The sequence below is a fragment of the Sebastes umbrosus genome, chromosome 6 (assembly GCF_015220745.1).
Source record: "Sebastes umbrosus isolate fSebUmb1 chromosome 6, fSebUmb1.pri, whole genome shotgun sequence".
NCBI classification, from domain to species: domain Eukaryota; kingdom Metazoa; phylum Chordata; class Actinopteri; order Perciformes; family Sebastidae; genus Sebastes; species Sebastes umbrosus.
In genome coordinates, this window is record NC_051274.1 from 4,355,549 (window position 1) to 4,375,381 (window position 19,833).

General features: G+C 41.1%; 1 protein-coding gene across 1 annotated transcript in view; it reads right to left on the reverse strand.

Moving 5' to 3' along the window:
• Positions 1-19,833, reverse strand: part of LOC119490163 (plexin-A1-like) — a 361,229-nt gene that overhangs the window by 178,612 nt on the left and 162,784 nt on the right. The window contains 1 exon segment of the mRNA XM_037773385.1: positions 7,880-8,011. Within this exon segment, the coding sequence (XP_037629313.1) occupies positions 7,880-8,011 (132 nt within the window).

Genomic DNA, 19,833 nt, shown 5'->3' on the forward strand with positions numbered 1-19,833 from the left:
TACAGTACAAAATCAATAGAATATGAGCTGTAATCCACCTAGTCATTTACTTTAAAGCAATTAGGTGATGTCATCCGTGGGGACGCGCAGGATACAAGAAATGTCTGTCTCGGTGACATCAACAACAGAGGCTGGTGACAGGATGAAAAAATCTCTCCTGCCCTGCTGTTTTATTAGATCGGGACAATTTGAACATGTAACGAGGAAACAACGGCAGTGATAAAATTGATTTAGTGCCATTGTTCATTTTTTTTATGAGCACAAAAATGACGTGATATCGCCGAACGGAAAGAGACGGACCAAAAGCTGGAGGCAGCAGAACGATACACGGAGGGAGGAGAACATTGAGAGACTGTCTGTGTGAGTGTATGTGTGTGTGTGTGTGTAGCAGAGACACAAAGAGAGCCATGTATAAATCCATCGCTCGCTAATCGAAAACTCTCCTCTCCTCACGGTGAATCGGGCAGTTTTATGTTTTCGCACTACGTGTGTGTGTGTGTGTGCGTGCGTGCTTATGTGTGAGCACGGTACTGCTGTACAGATACGCGGTCTATACGCTGCAGTCCAATTCACCACTTTTAATTATGTGTGTGAGTGAATATGGGAAAAGGTAAATTGCTCTGTCAAGCTGGGAAATGGGCTTTGTGATGTTTGAGCTCTCATCACTTGGCATTTCTATTATTCAACAAGGAGAGAGGGATGGAGGGATGAAGAGGAGGAGGAGGAGGAGAGGACAAACAGGGTGGAGGTACACCTCACTTCTGAAGTGATTATTACAGAGAGAATGTATATAACAGGCTTTCAAATTACTTGGCGAGAACAAGTCCCAGTGCAGGCCTCACCAAGGAGCTGATGTCCGCGAGCCAATGGGAAGGGTTTAGTGTTTCCAGAGGTGAGGCGCATCACTTCCATCAACAGACATTCTATCGTTTTTTACGGCCCAGCAGCCTGTTGTTGCACCAGCTGTACAGAAGTTCTCTATTAAAGGTCCCATATCATGCTCATTTTCAGGTTCATACTTGTATTTTGGGTTTCTACTAGAACATGTTTACATGCTGTAATGTTAAAAAAAATACATTATTTTCCTCATACTGTCTGCCTGAATATACCTGTGTTTACCCTCTGTCTGCATTTCAATGGAATTGCAACGGAATTGCGTTGCTAGGCAACAGTTTGGGTCCATGTTTTTACTTCGTGTCAGCTGATGTTATTTACATACACTAAAAATAGAAATAAACTGGGACACAATTAGAATGTTTTCATTTAAAACCATGTAATGGTCTAAATATTGTATATTTGTGACATCACAAATGGACAGAAATCCTAACGGCTTGTTTCAAACGCGCAATTTCTGAATATCGGCTGTGTGTATTTCTCCGTAGATTGAAAGTTTTTGATAGTTTAACAGTATTTATATAGCACTTAAACCTGCTTTATCATGTAAAAGACCTGAAAATCTCACTTTTTACAACATGGGACCTTTAAGTTAAATGATATGCTAAAACTAGTTAGTCAGATACTAAATCTATGTCTATACTTGGTTGCGACACGGAGACGCAAGGTTCATCTTAGCTACTCTGGTGTAAAGTCCACGCTAACCAAAATATTGTCGTAGAAAATGACGTTTTCACATTCTGTGGCCAATCGGTGAAAAGCATTATTTTTGATTCAGTTTAGCGAAGAGGCTAAGGGCTAACCAAGTAGTTTTGTGTCCCAACCTAACTAAGTAGATTTGTTGCATTTTTGTTTTGTTTTTACATGTTAATCATGTGTTTAAATCTGCGACCTCATTCTGTGAGAAAATACATTTCCCTCTAAACGTATTTTGGATATTTAGGGAGACAGGGTTGAGTAGAACAGATGGAATGGCCATCTCTTTGTAAAGCAGTAATGGCCTAACCCAACATTGACCGAATTCACAGTCCAGTCAGAGAAAAGGAGAGAGAGAGAGAGAGAGAGAGAGAGGGAGAGAGAGAGAGAGAGAGGAAGAGAGAGAGAGAGGTGAAGAGCGCTGAGGAGGTGGGGAAATATAATTGGTTTGCAGGATATGGTCTGTCCCTTTCTCTGACTCTTCCTGCCTCATCTTTTCAATATTCTTAGGGGTCCTCACTTCTGTCTCTCTCTCAGATGGAGTGAGTTTGTGAAGTAACTGCTCTCCCAGTAGCAGCTTCAGACAGCATAGAGAAGAATAAGGATCTCCCCTCTGCTGCAGAATGTGAACTTGTGTTCCAGCAGAGGCTCCCCGGCCTGCTGATGAGGAGTGTCTTCCTAGCCAGAGGCTGTGTGGACTGGAGATAATGTATCGGGGTTTAAGGTCGCTGGCCAAGCCCCGGGGTGGATAAAACTTGTGCTTTTTTTTTTTTTCAAGCCAAAAAAAGTATCCAAAAGATAAAACCTGTAGCTGTTTTCTCTGGACTCTAGATAGACATTACATTTATGGATCCGGTTTAATGACAACATACAAGTAATGAACAGTTCCCCGACCGAAGTAGCACAGAGTGTAACCACGTATGAGCTGCTGTCTTGAAACAGCAGAAGTTTAGAGACGTATCCACATTTGCCCAAGAGACAGTGTGCCACATTAACATGTTCTCATCCCAACTCGTCACATACACACCGCTTTGTCTCGCCCTTTGGCGCCACTTTATTTTGGGCATGAAAAATCACAATAGTTACCCTTGGCGTCACTTTAGGATTAGGCAACAAAACCATTATAGGTGAGTTAGGTTTAGGAAAGAACTACATGGTCGGGCTTTTAAAACTACTGCGTTTGTATAGTGAAAATGACACTGAACGTTGTGAACACGGGACACGAACAAACAGCCGATTGTAACGTGAAAGTGACACTTAACACAGGATAGCAACAGCGATCTCCTGGATGAAAGTCCTTTCTTTCTCTGAGCATTAACTGTTGCCGCAGATGGGTTTACATTATAGTTAATGGAACCCCCGGTGCGTTTCATACCGGCGCTAAACGGTTCCGCGTGAGGCGGTACCAAACGCCGATGACCGTGACAAAGCCTTGGTATTTAACGCATTGGGAATGAGAACGGGCTGACCACGACCAAGAGGGTTCAAATGTGAACCCAACTCCTTTTTGATTTGGATGAAAAGATAACTGTACTGTAACTTTGGTTGAAATATTTTATATAGTGACATAAAATAAATATTTAAATATTAAGTTGGGTATAGCTATAATCTTGTGTTCAATCTGGTATTTAAGATGTTTGTAACTATCATTAGTATAAATAAGTTGTGAATAAAAATTTTGTCCAACGTAATGCCAAACTTATGATTGCTAACGCTAGGCAGTAGCTAGTAAAGATTAGCTTGTTGTATATAGCTGATAATGTGTTTGTCAAGTTTTACGTCATTACCGTTTTATCCTGGCGGGAAGGATTTAAAAGTTCCAAAAAATCCTAAATTCAGAATATGTTTTAGCACACATGAAAACATCACTTAGATAAGGCACTGAAAAACAGCGTTTATGTTTTCCTTTTTATTCTAGAAGATACAAAAACTATAACAATGTGTAAAACATTATAGCCCTGGACTATTGTCAAAGAGGCTGTATGGAATGTCATGTGACATTTACCCTCATATTTATTTAGCCGAGAATTGAGTCGAGTATCGCTTCCACACCAAACACAACACAACAAACTGTATTTAGCTAGGTTTTGGAACAGGTTGTCAGTGTACATGGTTGGCACTGATGGAGTCATTAGGTTTTCTAGTTTCATATGATGCCAGTATCTTCACTCTAGCTTTAAAACTGAGCGTTCATGAAAATGCAAGTTGCGTTAATGCATTAAAGAAATTAGTGGCATTAAAACAAATTTGCGTTAACTCGTTATTATCGCCTTAACTTTGACACGCAAACACGCACAGTGTGGATGCACTTCTTCACTGGCTACATTAGTTATAATACATAACAGTATCACGTTGGGTCGCCTCTAAGAGGAGGCAAAGTGGTTTCTATACGAGGCTTCTCCTCTGTCACTGCCTGGACCTCCTTACAGTCAGCGCACTAACATGCACAGACATGTAGTGGACATATCAGTGCTCATGAAAAATAAAACACTGGCTTTAATAATTGAAAAGGACGTTCTGGTGGCAATAGCAGTCATCTTTAATGCAGATGACAGGAGTTAAAAGGGTAAATCTGCGAACACTCCCAGCATGGACTTTCAGCTTCCGTCATTCTGCTGAGCAGCCGCTGAGCACTGCTGGCTGATACTGAGAGACTTGTTGAACGCAGGCCCAGTGCTGAGATTATCATTCTAAGTGATATCATCGATTAAGTCTTATAGTCTCTGTTGACAGCTCGCCATTTTTTTGTAATATTCTGAAGCTCTTGTAGCTCTTATCCAGAGAAGTGAGTGAGTACTTTGGCTGAGACTTTGGACCTTCTTGCCATCACTTTTTGTAATATTATTTTTTGTAATAAGTAAATCTAGTATTTCTGTCATGTTGATGTAGAAATTCAGCCTAATTCTACAGTCTGTAGTCTTGAGAATCTAGACACTCACACATATTCTACTGCTTCAATCTTTTTAATGCTGCAGTTGAAACAGTGCTCAAACTGGAAAAAAAAGTATTATTCACATTCTTATTCTTATTCACATGTTGGCGTGTGTATCGGCTGGTATCAGCAATCTCTTGTGACTTATTCCTATTTATTCATTATTTCTTTGAGCATATTATACAGTGTCAGTCATAATCAGCTGGGATTTTATTGCTATATTATTATACTTGGGCTATGCATCTTCTATCGTAGGCCTATAATACTCCAATAATATTCACACTGGAACATTATAAGGTTAAAGTGGTGTGTTTAAGTGCTTTCCTGTGTTATTTGTAGCCTATAGTCGGGTATCATTTTAGGAGCAGTGTTCCAGTCATATTATACAGCAGCTATGCAAATTTACATCATTTTAGACCATTATTATTACTAGTTAAATGATTATTTTATTATTTACACATATCACAGCCTTCGTCTGAACATATAACTCTTCTGGAAACGTTTGCCCTAAAAGAGCAGATTAAAAAATATTTTAAATAATATTTCATTAATTATATTTGATCATAAATAAAAAAAAATATATGATAAACAGTTCACTAATTATTTAGCAAAAGGATGTGGACAATGTATTGATTGATTACCCCCCCAGTGTGTCATCCATCAATTCGTCCAAATGCTCTCCACATAGTTTTATGTTCATACAACTAATGAGCAAATACACTGGCACTGCGCTGTTATGAATCGCCGTTATGAATCTCCCTGATCCATCAGAACCTGATATGGAGAGGGCAGAGAGGAGTACCGGCAGCTTTTGAAAAGTGCTGTTGCGCAAGAGAAAAGTCACGGTACGACAAGGAGTAAAATGTAGAAGTTCTGGTAGCACCGGCCGACTTCAAGCGCTGGCTGGTTGAACGATATTGTAAATATTAATACATTTGAGAATTAAATCCCATTCTGAATCAACTTTTTCTTTCTTTGCACACATGCATGATTCTGTGGTCCAGTGGGTGCAATTCAAAAATCAGTGGGTGGACTCCCTCAGCTTGAATATGTATTTATGAGTCTTCCTGTACATTACATATCGGCCTCCTGGACTGGGACTTTATTTCCTCTGTCACATCAACACCGACGCCGTCCACTCATATCAATTACACTCCACTTCCTCTCTGTGCTCATTCAGACACGTGGAAGTCAATTATGTCTAATTGCTGGTAAATTACACAGCACTCACATGACAGTTACTGGCCACGTAGCGGGGAAAGTCTTGTTGAAGGTTATCACATCGCAGTCATTAACCATTATGAGATGAGAGAGCCGGGCAGGTAAAGGAAGGAGGAGAGGGAAAGTGGACGTAGCTGAACTCTGCAAATCAAACTCTCATGGATGAAGTCGTTTTAACACAACAACACCTACATGCCAGGACTGCAGGAATATATATAAATATATACAATATATAAACACAATGCATTGATCTGGATGTGTACGATGGTCTTCAGGTAACATAAAAACACAAAAGTCTCTCTTCTTAGAGCCAGTGTTTGGTTTGTCTGTTCTGGGCTACTGCAGAAACATGGCGGAGCAACATGGTGGACTCTCTCAAGAGGACCCGCTCCCTATGTAGATATGAAGAATTCATTCTAAGCTTACAAAAACACAACGATTCTTTGTTTCAGGTGATTACACACTAATGAAAACATAGTTATGAATATTATTAGGAATGCACCAATACCAGTATTGGTTATCGGGTCCGATACTGTGCTCATGTACTCGTACTCGCAAAACGGCTCCGATACAACGGCACCAATACCACTTTACGGTGGTGCGCTCAACCCCACTGGGCCGGGATCCCACCTCAGCCGGCGTGTGCCAGCCCTCACTTTCATTGCACCTAGGGGTTTTGACTTGCGCGTGCGTTAGACTCCTTGGTCCGTGTTTCAAGACGGGTTGGGTGGGTTGCCGACATCGCCGCAGACCCCTGGCGCCTTTTACGTGGGCCGAGGCCCCGATCTGGCAGCACGACGCGTTGGGGCGCACTAAGGGACAGTCCACCCCGGTCAACAGTCGCACAGGGAGAAGGGGCAGAGAGGGCGCAGCGAGCCCTTTGTCCACAGTGCGGCGAGGTCCGGGCAGGGAGCGCTGTAAAGCTGCGGCCGCGAGCCAACTTCGCCCCGAGCCTTTCCAAGCCAACCTAGAGCCGGTCGCGGCGCACCGCCTCGTATGCAGGACTCCCCAGCCTGCCGTGTGTCGCTCACACCCTCCAGCTGGCTGTTAACGAGGGTCTTTTGGCACAGAGAAGTACTCGTATCGGTACTCGGTATCGGCGAGTACCCAAATGTAAGTACTTGTACTCGGTCTGAAAAAAGTGGTATCGGTGCATCCCTAAATATTATATACCATTTCTGCCAATAGATCCCCCTTTAAATAAAGTGGACGATGCAACACATAGCTTCGATAGCTTCCTCCATTATGGACTCTCATGCTCCCCGTACCCTCCAAAGACCGTCAGCACTGTCAACTGATTCCACAGCGTTTCAAATGCTAGTGTGACCAGGCCTTTAAAGTGAATATGATAATTCTAAAACCAAACAAGCTAGCAAAAAAGATCTTCAAAAGTAACCTTGTTGTTTCTGTGAACTTAATAAGTTTCATAAGAAAAATAAAAAAAATAAAGCTGTTCTACTTTTGAATAATAAATATTTCACACAAATGGAGAGATGGTACGTATAGGCTATACTGTATCCCTGGTGGAAGATATGGTATGGAGCTTCATCCTACAGTACATATAACACATTTTATTATTCATGATATTAATTAGCACTTATGACTATGTGTGTTTCCGTGTGTGATACTGCTTAAATTGCAAATGTGTTCATGCGCTGTATGTGCTACTGTATGTAATTAGCTTGATCGCTCATTCCCCCGGTGTATGTTTCTAATACATCTTTCTCATGAGGTCTTTATGGTGCTATTCACTGTATCCATGCTTTTTCTTCTTCTGCTCTCTCCCTTTCTAACCTTCATTACATCTGCTGTTAGTAGTGGCAAGGTGTGTGTGTGTGTGTGTGTGTGTGTGTTTTTGCGAGCACTCAGCAAGTCTAATATATATATATATGAAAGTGTATGAACGCATCCGAGTGTGAAAGCAAGGTGTGTGTAGATCGTTACAAACACACACAAACTGAGCTAGGTGTGCATGTATTAGTGCGCCATGGGCTGTCACGTATCACTGGATCTATCCCAAAAATCACCAGACCTCATCACGGTTGTCAACAGCAGCTGTAGGCTGTATTATGGGCTGCACTGCTAACCTTGCCTGGCTGTAGGTCATTATATTTTTTGTGTGTGCGATTCTCCTACCTGTTTATCGGTGAGGGCATATAAGTGCAGATGATCTGGGCTGAAGAGCAGATCTCTCAGGATGGGGCTCCCGTCGCTCACCACCACATTCTCATACAACAAGGCAGGCTGGACGATGGAGTTCACCAGGATCTGGAGGAGGACAGAGGGAAAATGGCAAAGCAATGGTTACAATCCAACGTTTTCTTAAATCATTGTTTAACAATAGTATAAATACCAAAAGAAGTAGTAAGACTGGCAAAATATGATACCTTTTCTACACTTGTGACAGAGAAATGATTTGACTTTTGTCTCTGTTACACCACTGATTACTCTGGATAATCCAAAGAGCTCACGGTGAACAATTTTCATTGGAGAACAAGAGGCATGGACTTGAAGATGAAGATGATGTTATGAAGATAGAAGCTGTGTCTGTCAAATTCCAAGTTACGGAAGCCCTGAGAAGCAAAGTGAGAATTTTTTTTCTGGTGATCCATTTTCTAAGATCTAAGTGTTTTCTGTCCTGTGTCATGACTTAAGAACATGTGAAAAAAGTTCAAACAAATTCATCTGGTGAAACGTGTGAAAAAAAAAGTTTTGGCAGGATAATTTTTTCAATGTTACTCTTTTTTCATCTGTGAAAACAGGTGGGGAAAAAAGTTTTGCCGACTGTTTTTTTTTGTGTGCGTGTTTGTTGCTGTAATACTCATTTTGGCCACAAGAGGCTGAAGTGCACCCTCTTCCTCATCTTCTAAATAGGACTAAAAGCATTCATGTTTTATGAACACAAGGTACGTACATCGTGTGTTAGCAAATTATGTAAATTAAAACTCCCTTAGGAAAAAAAACATTAATGCTTTAGTTAATGTGTTAGTAAAAATAATCTGTCTCACACATGAAAAATAAATAAATAAATAAAATAAGGAACTTAGAGAGATAATTATTTTTAAGTCATACACAGGAGTGAAAACAATTTAGATCAGACTTATAATATGGCATCACCAGATTTTTTTTATTTATTTTACTTGCCTCTCAGGACTTCCGTACAAAGTAGTGTTAGCAAGCTGATTTTTTTAACATTAGCTTGTTGACTAAAATGCTTTGTTACAAGTTTACACAGTCATGCCACAGCAGTAGGCCTACATATAGTACAGTACAAGGATAATTATTAGCATGATGTGCACTGGCTGGTGTAATTTTATGTTGAAAGTTAGCTGAAAGCTAGGTAGTTAGCTGGAAGCTGGTACCCGGTGTGTTGAGGTAACAGAGTTTTCAGTTAAGCTAGCTAGCTCTCAATACCCCATACAAACCAGGAACAAGCAAGCTTACATATCTTTTTTTAATTTATTGCATTTTTATTATTCATTCATGTAGTAGGTTACATTTTGTCAGTTTGGGGCTCCGCATTACACACCGTATGTCCCATGTACAGTACAGTGCACCATAATTTGTTTATTCGAATATCCCCATGTACATTTATTTGTTATTGCCCTCGGACATCAATTGATCACTGTGTTAAACACAGCTTACCTGAGAACAATAAATCATTCTTGTTGAATATGTTTAATTTGTGTTAGACTCATTCCAGCCTCTTCTAATGTTAAACAGTTGTGTTCAGGAAAATGATGCATTCACTTCCACTTCATGTACAAGCAACCAATTCCCATTTCATCTAGTGTAACACTTCAAAGTTCACTTTAAATGCTGCCATCAGCTGAAAAACAGCAACTGAAGTGAGAGAGGAAATTTCCAACACTTTCATTTGGTTCTCAAATTTATGCTTAAACTCCAAATCACAGCAGTTGGCTATGGTGCCACACTGCAGAGGGTGTAACTTCAACTAAATGATGCTCTTTTTTTGGCGCTTACAGTGTTAATTCTACTGGCAAAATTACAGATTTATGAGAGTCCCTCTCTCTTGTACCAGCAAGTAAATCTTCTCCTTCTCTCTGTACTTTTTTTTGTCTGGATCTTTCTCTTTCTAATTTCCCGACCACCACCTGCTCATCCATCACCTGACAGCAGTTTAGTCTGCAACAACTTTTCTGTGTTTCTGCCGCCTAAGCTCGCTCTTTCATCTCTCTCTTTCGCTCCTTAGTCTCAACAGTCTCTGCGGTTATTATCCGCCAAATCACTATACCAGAGTTAATCTGTTTTACTGAACAGAAGGTTCATTAACAGACAGACTGTCATCACTGTATGTGCTTTTGTTGCTTAAGAGGAGTGAGCGGCTTTGGTTAAAAGTCAAGTGCTTTGACAAATCAGCTTTGAGGAGTTACTCAGTGGGACATTGAGAGTCTAAACCGTGGAATTGACACTAAAAGGTCAATTGTGCGGCATGTACAGCAGAAACAGAACAAAAAAGTATTGTACGATTTATAGGACCGGGATGACAACTATCACGATACTTGGGTGCCGATTCGGTATATATTGCGATTTTTATGTAATAGGATTCTATATTATGATTTATTGCAATTTTTTTTTTAACACTAGACCATGGAAAAAAGTTGAATCATACACTTCTAGGAACTTTTACTTTGGAAAATATCAAAATTAATACAGTAAAACTGTTAGATTTTCAGCATGTATAAGGTCAGAGATGTCCTGAAGTCAAATAAATCAGTTATTGTCAGGCATTATTTTTTTATTTTTTTTCCAGAAACCCAAAAATCAAAGAATAAAGACATTTCCTTCACAAATTAGTGGTATTTTCTTTTTAATTTATAAGGGGCATGTAATGTTTTATACTTCTGGTCAATAAAATACAATCAATCTTATTTCCATAGATGTATTTTGCATATACAGTGCCGTTTGTTAACACCTCATTTTGAAAACCGGACATAGTCACGCATGTATACTTCCTCTAACTTCTCCAAGTCCGTCTCTAGCTCTCCCGTCAGCTCCGTTCTCTTCATACATCCATGGTCAGCTTCTCGGGGCCGTTTGAATGCATTTAACATAAATGTCAGTATATGGGTGCTCTACAGTTTGTAGCGTCGGCCGATTTGACCACGGAGATGAGAGTGACGGCCGGCTTGACCGCACGTTACCGCAATACGATAACTTTTCCTGTCCATGACAGAGTTAGCATGCAGCTTTAGCCGTGATGTATAGCTCTGCTTTTCCTGTCAATGTGTGAAACCCAAAGTGTTTCCATCCTTTACTGTATGTGTAGTGTTTACCACTTTGGATTTAACATGTGAGGGTGCAGATAATATCAACGCTGACCCTCCACCAATTTCTGCTTTGCCGTTTCGGCAAGCTGCGATTTGTTTTGGTGACGGATACCGAATGGATATGATGTCACATTACTCAGACTACAACAATAAAAGCGGTAACTTCCTTCTACCTCTGCATGAACTCAATGACGCAAATATATACACTCACCGGCCACTTTATTAGGTATACCTGTTCAATTGCTTGTTAACACAAATAGCTAATCAGCCAATCACATGGCAGTAACTCAATGCATTTAGGCATCTAGAGGTGGTGAAGACGACTTGCTGAAGTTCAAACCGAGCATCAGAATGGGGAAGAAAGGGGATTTAAGTGACTTTGAACGTGGCATGGTTGTTGGTGCCAGACGGGCTGGTCTGAGTATTTAAAAAACTGCTGATCTACTGGGATTTTCACGCACAACCATCTCTAGGGTTTACAGAGAATGGTCCGAAAAAGAGAAAATATCCAGCGAGCGGCAGTTGTGTGGACGAAAATGCCTTGTCGATGTCAGAGGTCAGAGGAGAATGGGCAGAGTGGTTCGAGATAATAGAAAGGCAACAGTAACTCAAATAACCACTCGTTACAACCAAGGTATGCAGAATACCATCTCTGAACGCACAACACGTTCAACCTTGAAGCAGATGGGCTACAGCAGCAGAAGACCACCCCGTACTAGCACCGGCCACTTTATTAGGTACACCTTGTACCTAATAAAGTGGCCGGTGAGTGTAGATTCTGGCATTAAAAAATATATTTCAAAATCATAAAAAGAAATAGCGATACATAGGTGAATCATTTCCTACTCCTAACAATTTAATGCATCTAGACAACAAAAGTTGCAAATTACAGAACTTTTCCTGACTTCCAAGATAGGTGTATCTGTGTGGGTGAAGGAGGTGTACCCAAGTTGTTGCTGTCCAAAGGTCATTTGTTTTAGCTGTCCCTTATGTTGCTCCCATATGAACACAAATACACTGAAACTTTTATTGATGGGATTGTGACCTTTTGTCTCCTCGTATTTCTGGCTGTGAACAACAATACAGAAGAGCTCTCACATTCACACATTCGCTCACGCACACACACTAAGAGAGGAAAAATAAACTCTAAAACTCTAAAACTGCTACATGCTCTGGGCCGCCGTATCGCTTGTGATGAGTGACGGACTGTGGCGGAGAGAGGGGGGAATAGGAGCAGGGAGCGTGCTCTGGCCTACAGCTCGGGGCAGAGGGCAGTTGGAGTGGGATTCAGGTCAGCTGGCACAGAGGGGGACAGCAGACTGGAGCAGGTGACTGTCGATTCTCATCTAGTCTACTAGCCTGCAGGTTTCTGCTCCCCTTCTGTGACCTATGGAAGTTAGAGTGTCCAAACACTGACTTCTCACTGAGGAAGTGGCAGCACTTAAGGGTGAGAAACTTTCCTTAACCCTCCAATGATCCACTGTTTTTCATGTGCTTTTCCTAGAATCTATACGACAAATATCTGCTACTGCCGTTAAAGATTCAAATTATTACAGTCTTTAAAGGTATTATATGCCAGAATTAACTAAAAAACGACGTATAGACTGGTACAAAAATAGTCCCTCTAAATCTTCACTTATGCCGCACTAGAAGTGTGTGGCGGGTGGCGGTTTCTGTGGGGACCCTGCAGCCCTCTGCCTGGATTTTCTCTTTTCTTATTATTTTCCTTTACTCGGGACGCTTCTGGGGGTCGGCAAAGTGGCTTTCGTCCCAACATGGGGGTGTAAGCCCCAGCCAATAACAGCGCACAGGGTGTGAAGCCCGTTCAGGTGGTCAAATGCCACCACTTTATCACACCCCACGGCGTCTGATAACGACTCACAAGTCTCAACATACAAAGCGGCTATATTTCACGGCATTCACTCAAAATCTGGCAACTCCGTGCCTTCCCACAGGGTTATGCGGAGTTAGTTGTGTGTTTTAGAACATAACCTCCGGGAAACATTCAAAACATAACGTTTTATTTCTCTGATTTACTGCTTTATTCTCACTAACGCCACTCCCTCTCTTCAGTCACTCTATAGCTCGCTCGACCACCGCTAATCTCTCTCCCTCGCTCGTTGAGCTGAGGAGGAGAGGCCAACTTTGAATGCTGTGTGTTTACAAACAGCAACAGACAACGGTTACATATTATACCTTTAATGCACACCTTTAGATTATAATTTACAGTCTTTAAATGTACTTTTTTTTTTTTTTAAATATGTACATATCATCTGTCACTTTATGTACCTATCAATGTAAATATAAATCCCACTCACTGTACATTAAGTATATAGACATATCCACATACACATGCTGTACTGTACATAATCTTCCAGTCCATGAATATCCATCCGGTATTCATTTCTTTGCATTTGTATTGTTACAACTTCCGAACACTTGACTTTTATGAGCACTTGACTTGTATATAGACATTTTAATTTTATTATTGTATTCTTTTATTCTGTTATTTCTTTTCTGTGTAAGTACATTGAAAGAACCGCATAAAACCGGAGTCAAATTCCATGTATGTATATACTTGGCGAATTGCATTGCGTCATATTAGAAGAGTTTCTAATAAATGTCATCTGTTTACTTAGCTGAAACCCCTGCAGGGACCAGCTTCACAAATTCCACTTCCTCTCTTTGTGTAGTCTGCGCTCACTAAATTCAAAGCCATAAAAGTGGAAAAAAAGGGCGACACTGGGGCATCTGGAACTTTTTGATGTTTCCATTTGTCCAGTTTCTCAGTTTCTGGAACTTATTAGCGGAGAGCCCAGCCTATAAGATGAAAGAGACTCTGCTCCAGAAGCACTGTCTACTTGTTGTAAAAGGCGCTTATTGAATATGCTTTTATAGCTGCTCCAAGGGTGATTATTAGACCAAAAAAAGCCCATAAAGGATCCCACTTTGATGTTACTGACAGCTTATGAGTCATTAAAACAGGCTGTTTTTTTGCTGATTAGTTTACCTCTGTGGAGCGAGACAATCATACGTATTTTTATCGTGCTCAGCAGGGCCACTCTACGATGAATGCGCTGAACATTAATTACTGCTATTTGCATTCAAATTATCCACCAATCAATTAGTTTCAAAACACAGTGTTTACTTGGAATATATTCTGGGCTAAAATGACATATCAATTCAGTCACTTCAAACAGAAGAGAGCAGGGACGCTCCATTTATATTCCAGGCACTTAGCTAATGCTCTTTTCCAGGGTGATGTACATTGAGGAAGCAGGAGCAGGTTGCGTGTCTTGCTTAAGGACAGCGCAATAAGACATGCATCATGTCTTCGACCTTTCAGCTGAAGTGCGGTTTCTACTCGGCCACCTTTGGTTACGCAACTATACGGGGAAAGTTGGGATCAGGAGGGAAGTTAAAGGTGACTTTTCCTGATGAGTTTGCAGCCTACACTCCAAACTTCGGAGTCTTTTTCCCCTTTCTTTGCCGTCCCATGTGTCCCCCCGTCACCTCTACCCTCCTGGGATTAAGCTCATTACCAAACCAATGCTGCTATCATCAAGGACACTGTAACCCCCACACACACGTTGAGGTCCACAGGTGTACACAGAAACGCATATCTGACTAAGTACACACACTCACACCTACAAACCCATATGCCAACAAGTCCTCCAGACTAAGTGCATTGTTTTTCACTACTTTGGAAATCGGCCTGATAACAATTTCAAGCTACTTTTACATTTGCTCCAGACAGACAAAAGCCATAATTCACATTGAATAAACATTCTTAGTGAATATTCTCGTGTAAATTCTATTATATTAGTTAATTGTCTTTAATGTGTTTAATTAATAAGCTGTATGCCTCACTGTGTGAAAGGGACTGGGATCATTCTGTTATGTGATAACATTTTGCTGAATTGTATTAAACTGATAAATCGTACGCCAGCAACTTGGTAAAAAAATCTTTGAAGGTATTACAATTCAAGTGTCTTTAATGCAGCCACAAATTGGTCAAAACTTAAACAAGAATTCAAATTCCAGAATATAATATATATATATATATATATATATATATATATATATATATATATATATATAGTATATAAACATAGAACTGAATTGAATAGTTCGGCCCCATTGTCACGATACCAGGTATTTGAGTCAGTATCGGCCCGATAGAGAGAGGCCCGATAGAGAGAGGGATGGTTAGTGTGTGTGTGTGTGTGTGTGTGTGTGTGTGTGTGTGTGTGTGTGAGGAGGACGAGGTAATAAAAGTGAACAAAGGGGAGTAATGAGGTTTGGCTGCAGTGGTGCAGTGATTAATACCATGCTGGGTTCAAGCACCGGTCACACCTTTGGGTCAGGTAGGCTGGGAAAACTATCAATTCTTCTTCTTTCAAAAACTCTCCTTGTTTCTTCTTTTCTCCCCCCAGTGGCTTTGTTTGACTTCCTTTCTCCTGTCAATTCCTTCTCCTTTCACTTCTTTTCCTCTGTCTTTCCTTTTGGCATGTATTTATGGAGTGAATTTTTGCTCATTATCCAATTTTATAATTGTACTTTATTCACGCTTTCTTTCATTTCCCTCCCTTTTCTCACCTCCCTTCTGCCTAGTTATAGAGTGCTTCAGGGATGACATTTTTGTAGACCAACCAGGAAGTTAGCATCGCCCTGGGTTCCCTCGATTGCAGAAAATAAACTCTATGGCAAACAAACGTTTATGATACTTAGACGTTTTGTGCAGCAAGATAATCTCCATAAATGAACACCACTTCTATGATTTTTGCGTAAATGCAATCGGCAGAAGCAAAAAGCTAACGTTAGGCTATAAACGAACTACACCGCAGTCACAAAAAACCCCACTGACTTCCAGACGAGTTGTAGGACTCATTCATGTAGCACTCTATTTCCTCATCAACTTCTTCAGTTCATTTCATCCCCATGTTTCCTCTTCATCCCCTTTTTTTCCCTTCCTTCTTGAGATTTCTCCTCCCTGTCCTCATTTCTTCCTTTCTCCACTTCAACTTCACTCCCCCTTGTCCTTTTCCTTCCCTCACACACACACAGACCTCTGTCTCTTACTCTGTGTGTGTGTGTGTGTGTGTGTGTGTGTGTGTGTCTGCATGCATGCGTATAGGTTATGTGTGTCCAGACACAGCAGTGCCCTGTCCAACCTCAGCTGTTAGACATCTAGTTAATTACACGGTTGGACAAAGGGAGGGAAGATGAGGAGAAGGAGGGAAGGAAGGATGCAGGGAGGAGGAAGAAGAGGAGAAGATATAGGAGCAGCTTGTTAACCTCGTTGGCATTTCTTACTGAAGCCGATGTCACGAATGTCCGGTGAGGACGAGTAATGAACCGCTGTCCTAAATGTTCGAGTAGCTCTTTGATGATGGAGGGAACGGAGGGAGGGGGAAAAGACATTTCCTTAATGAAATCTACGCTGGTGTGTGAGTGTGTGTGTGTGTGTGTGTGTGTGTCTGTTAACGGCTCCTCGTTGTATTCATGATCCCTAATGAAATTGATTTTGGTCTCATCTGTTGAGAGGACAGTCTGACACGCACACACACACACACCTAATAACTGACAGCAAGGATGTTTCCAAAAGGAATTTCAATTTAATACCAACAGTTAGTAAACAAAAAGGGGTGAGTGAATATTATTAGGGCTGTCATCATCTGAAACAAGAAAAACCTAAAGAACCCATTGGTACCAACCATGTCATACTAGCTTGTTGAGAAGGAGGCTAAATAACGCTCCAAACTTGCGCAAAGTTTTGTCGAGGAAAAACCGTTATGGGCATTTTGAAAGGGGTCCCTTGACCTCTGACCTCAAGATATGTGAATGTAATTGGGTTCTATGGGTACCCACAAGTCTCCCCTTTACAGACATGCCCACTTTATAATAATCACATGCAGTTTGGGGCAAGTCATAGTCAAGTCAGCACACTGACACACTGACAGCTGTTGTTGCCTGTTGGGCTGCAGTTTGCCATGTTGTGATTTGAGCATATTTTTTATGCTAAATGCAGTACCTGTGAGGGTTTCTGGACAATATCTGTCATTATTTTGTGTTGTTAATTGATTTACAATAATAAATATATACATACATTTGCATAAATCAGCATATTTGCTCACTCCCATGTTGATAGGAGGATTAAACACTTGACAAATCTCCCTTTAAAGTACATTTTGAACAGATAAAAAATGTGGACAATCATGCGATTAATCACGATTGAATATTAAATAATTTAATAAATGAAATAATTTTAATCGATCGACAGCCCTACATATTAAACATGCATCTAGTCACATGTTCAAAAAGACATGATGTGATAGGGAGAGACTAGAGAGAGAGAGAGAGAGAGAGAGACGCTGAACGGTGTCAACATGAGTCGGTGTGGTGGGATTTATAAGATAGTTATGTCAGTGAATGTGTATGTGAGTGTGTGTGTGTCTGACCCTGACTGGAGGGCATCCAAAGTATCACAGCACACCTGCTGACTACACAGTCTACAGCTCTCACACATACACACACGCACGCACGCACGCACGCACGCACGCACGCACGCACGCACGCACGCACGCACGCACGCACGCACGCACGCACGCACGCACACACACACACACACACACACACACACACACACACACACACGCACACACACACACACACACACACACACACGGCCTGGTAGAGCCACATCAGCGAGACAGGTTACTCTGAGTGAAATTAATCATCGTTCTTTTGTCGCACCGCTGCTCTCACAACAGGAGGCCGGCCCCAGGTGACACACACATATGCAGACACACACACACACACACATACACACACACAGAAAGAGTGACAGTCAGACAGCTGGCCGGTGACAGAACGCCACTATGAAGCTGTTTTTCCTAACAGCTAACAGTAGTTGGCTCTGGTTAAAAGAGAACGGCGCTGTGGTCAAGTAAATGTACAGTAGACATCGAGTGTCACTGCTCCAGTCAGATAAATATATCCATATGACCAGTGCTCTCATAATACACACCGGACAGATCCCTTTAGATCATCAAGTAAAAGGTCTTCTTACGACCACGAATACATTTTCAATCAGCTCACGGTGCCTTTAGTCATTATGCTCCTACTGGAACTGTCTGCCACTTGAACTAAGGTCTGCTACAGCAGTGTCCTCCTTTAAAAGCACACTCAAAACATATTCTTTTTCACAAGCTTTTAGTTGTGTTTAATGTGTGGTTAATGGGTAAAACTTATCCATTTTTAATGATAATACCTTCTTATCTTATTCCTCTTTTACTGTAATACTTTCTTATCTTATATGTTTTTTTTTTATCATATATGATCTTTGCCTGTTTTTTTTTTGTTTTTATTTGAAGCACATTGAGTCTGCACCTGTTGTAGGAAATGTGCTATATAAATAGAATTTGATTTGATTTGATTTATAATAGCAGCAATCCAGTGCTGATTCAGGATTCTGTTGATTTGCTCAGAGATCGCACTGAGCCTGGATCAAACTGATCACATGTATGGCTATCTGTTGTGGTCAGATAAGAATGCTTTGAGGCTTTTGATTAGACTTCCTGGAACACTAGCAAGAACTGAAACATTTAATGCTGCAGCATCAGCATTAGCGACACATGTATAAAAAATGTAAATGTAAAAGGTGACTTGCTGCTGTTGCTTCAACACTTTTGTGGCTCCCCATAACATTGCAAAGAAGCCAAATTAAAAAAGCATCCTTGAGCTCGTTTGTTTTCTTCATGATCTTATAACTTTATATTTTGTGATTCGGGCACTTTGTGTCCACGTTTTTCTTTTTCCTTTTCTGCTATTTGTTTCTCTTTCTCTTCTCCCACCTGTAGCATAAAGCTCTTTGACATGTGGTATTAAAGTAAAGTGTACTTATATTTAAACAGGGCAGAAAACGAGCGTTTGACAGATTATCTAAACCACTTTATTACAATCCAATAATGCACGCACAACTACAAGTACAGAAAGTCAAAGTTGATCCAAGAGTTTGGTCTTTAAATTGTGATGGCTATTTAAACCTAGTAAAGATCATGTAACTGCTTTCCCTTCTAGTGACATCGTCACTTTCCCTGATCTCATATATTAACTTGATGGGTAAAATGTCGTAATAGTCATGGGAGTAATGTCCAGAATTACAAAAAGTTAGACCCAAGTTGTAAAAAAAGAAATTGGACTGTGCAGTTTTCCTCACTTTCAGCTGCCTCTTCCTGCCAGCATGTGAAGGGTGGCTAAAAGCAGAACGAGCAATTACATCCAGTCACACTAAAAACATCTCAAATGTAGAACTTGACAACAGCTTGACGTTGTTTTTCTTCCCCAGACCCCTGGCCTGCTTTATTAGCACTATTAGCGCTGTGAGGATGAAACTGCAGGGCACTGCAGAGCATCAAAATGTCACTGCATCCCTTTGACTTACAATCCCTGCTGGGGAATATGTGCTATAAAATGTCACTGTATAACCACAAGACACTAACAGAAGACGTCTCCTTCTATTCAAGTCAGGAGCACACAGATAAGCACACAGCTCCGTTCACCAGCGCTGCATCTGTACCCTTCTTGTCAGATAGTGAGACAGGGCACGGCACTTTTTTCCGCTGTCAGTCGGGCCGGGCTGGCATGGTCGCATGTGTGTGTGTGTGTGTGTGTGTGTGCGTGTGTGTGTGTGTGTTTACGGGTGTAAGGACTCTTTAATCTTTCACAAGCGTGATGGACTTGTGTTTCCCCCTCAGCACCGCTCTCACAAGCCTTTTTCCACTACACACACACACA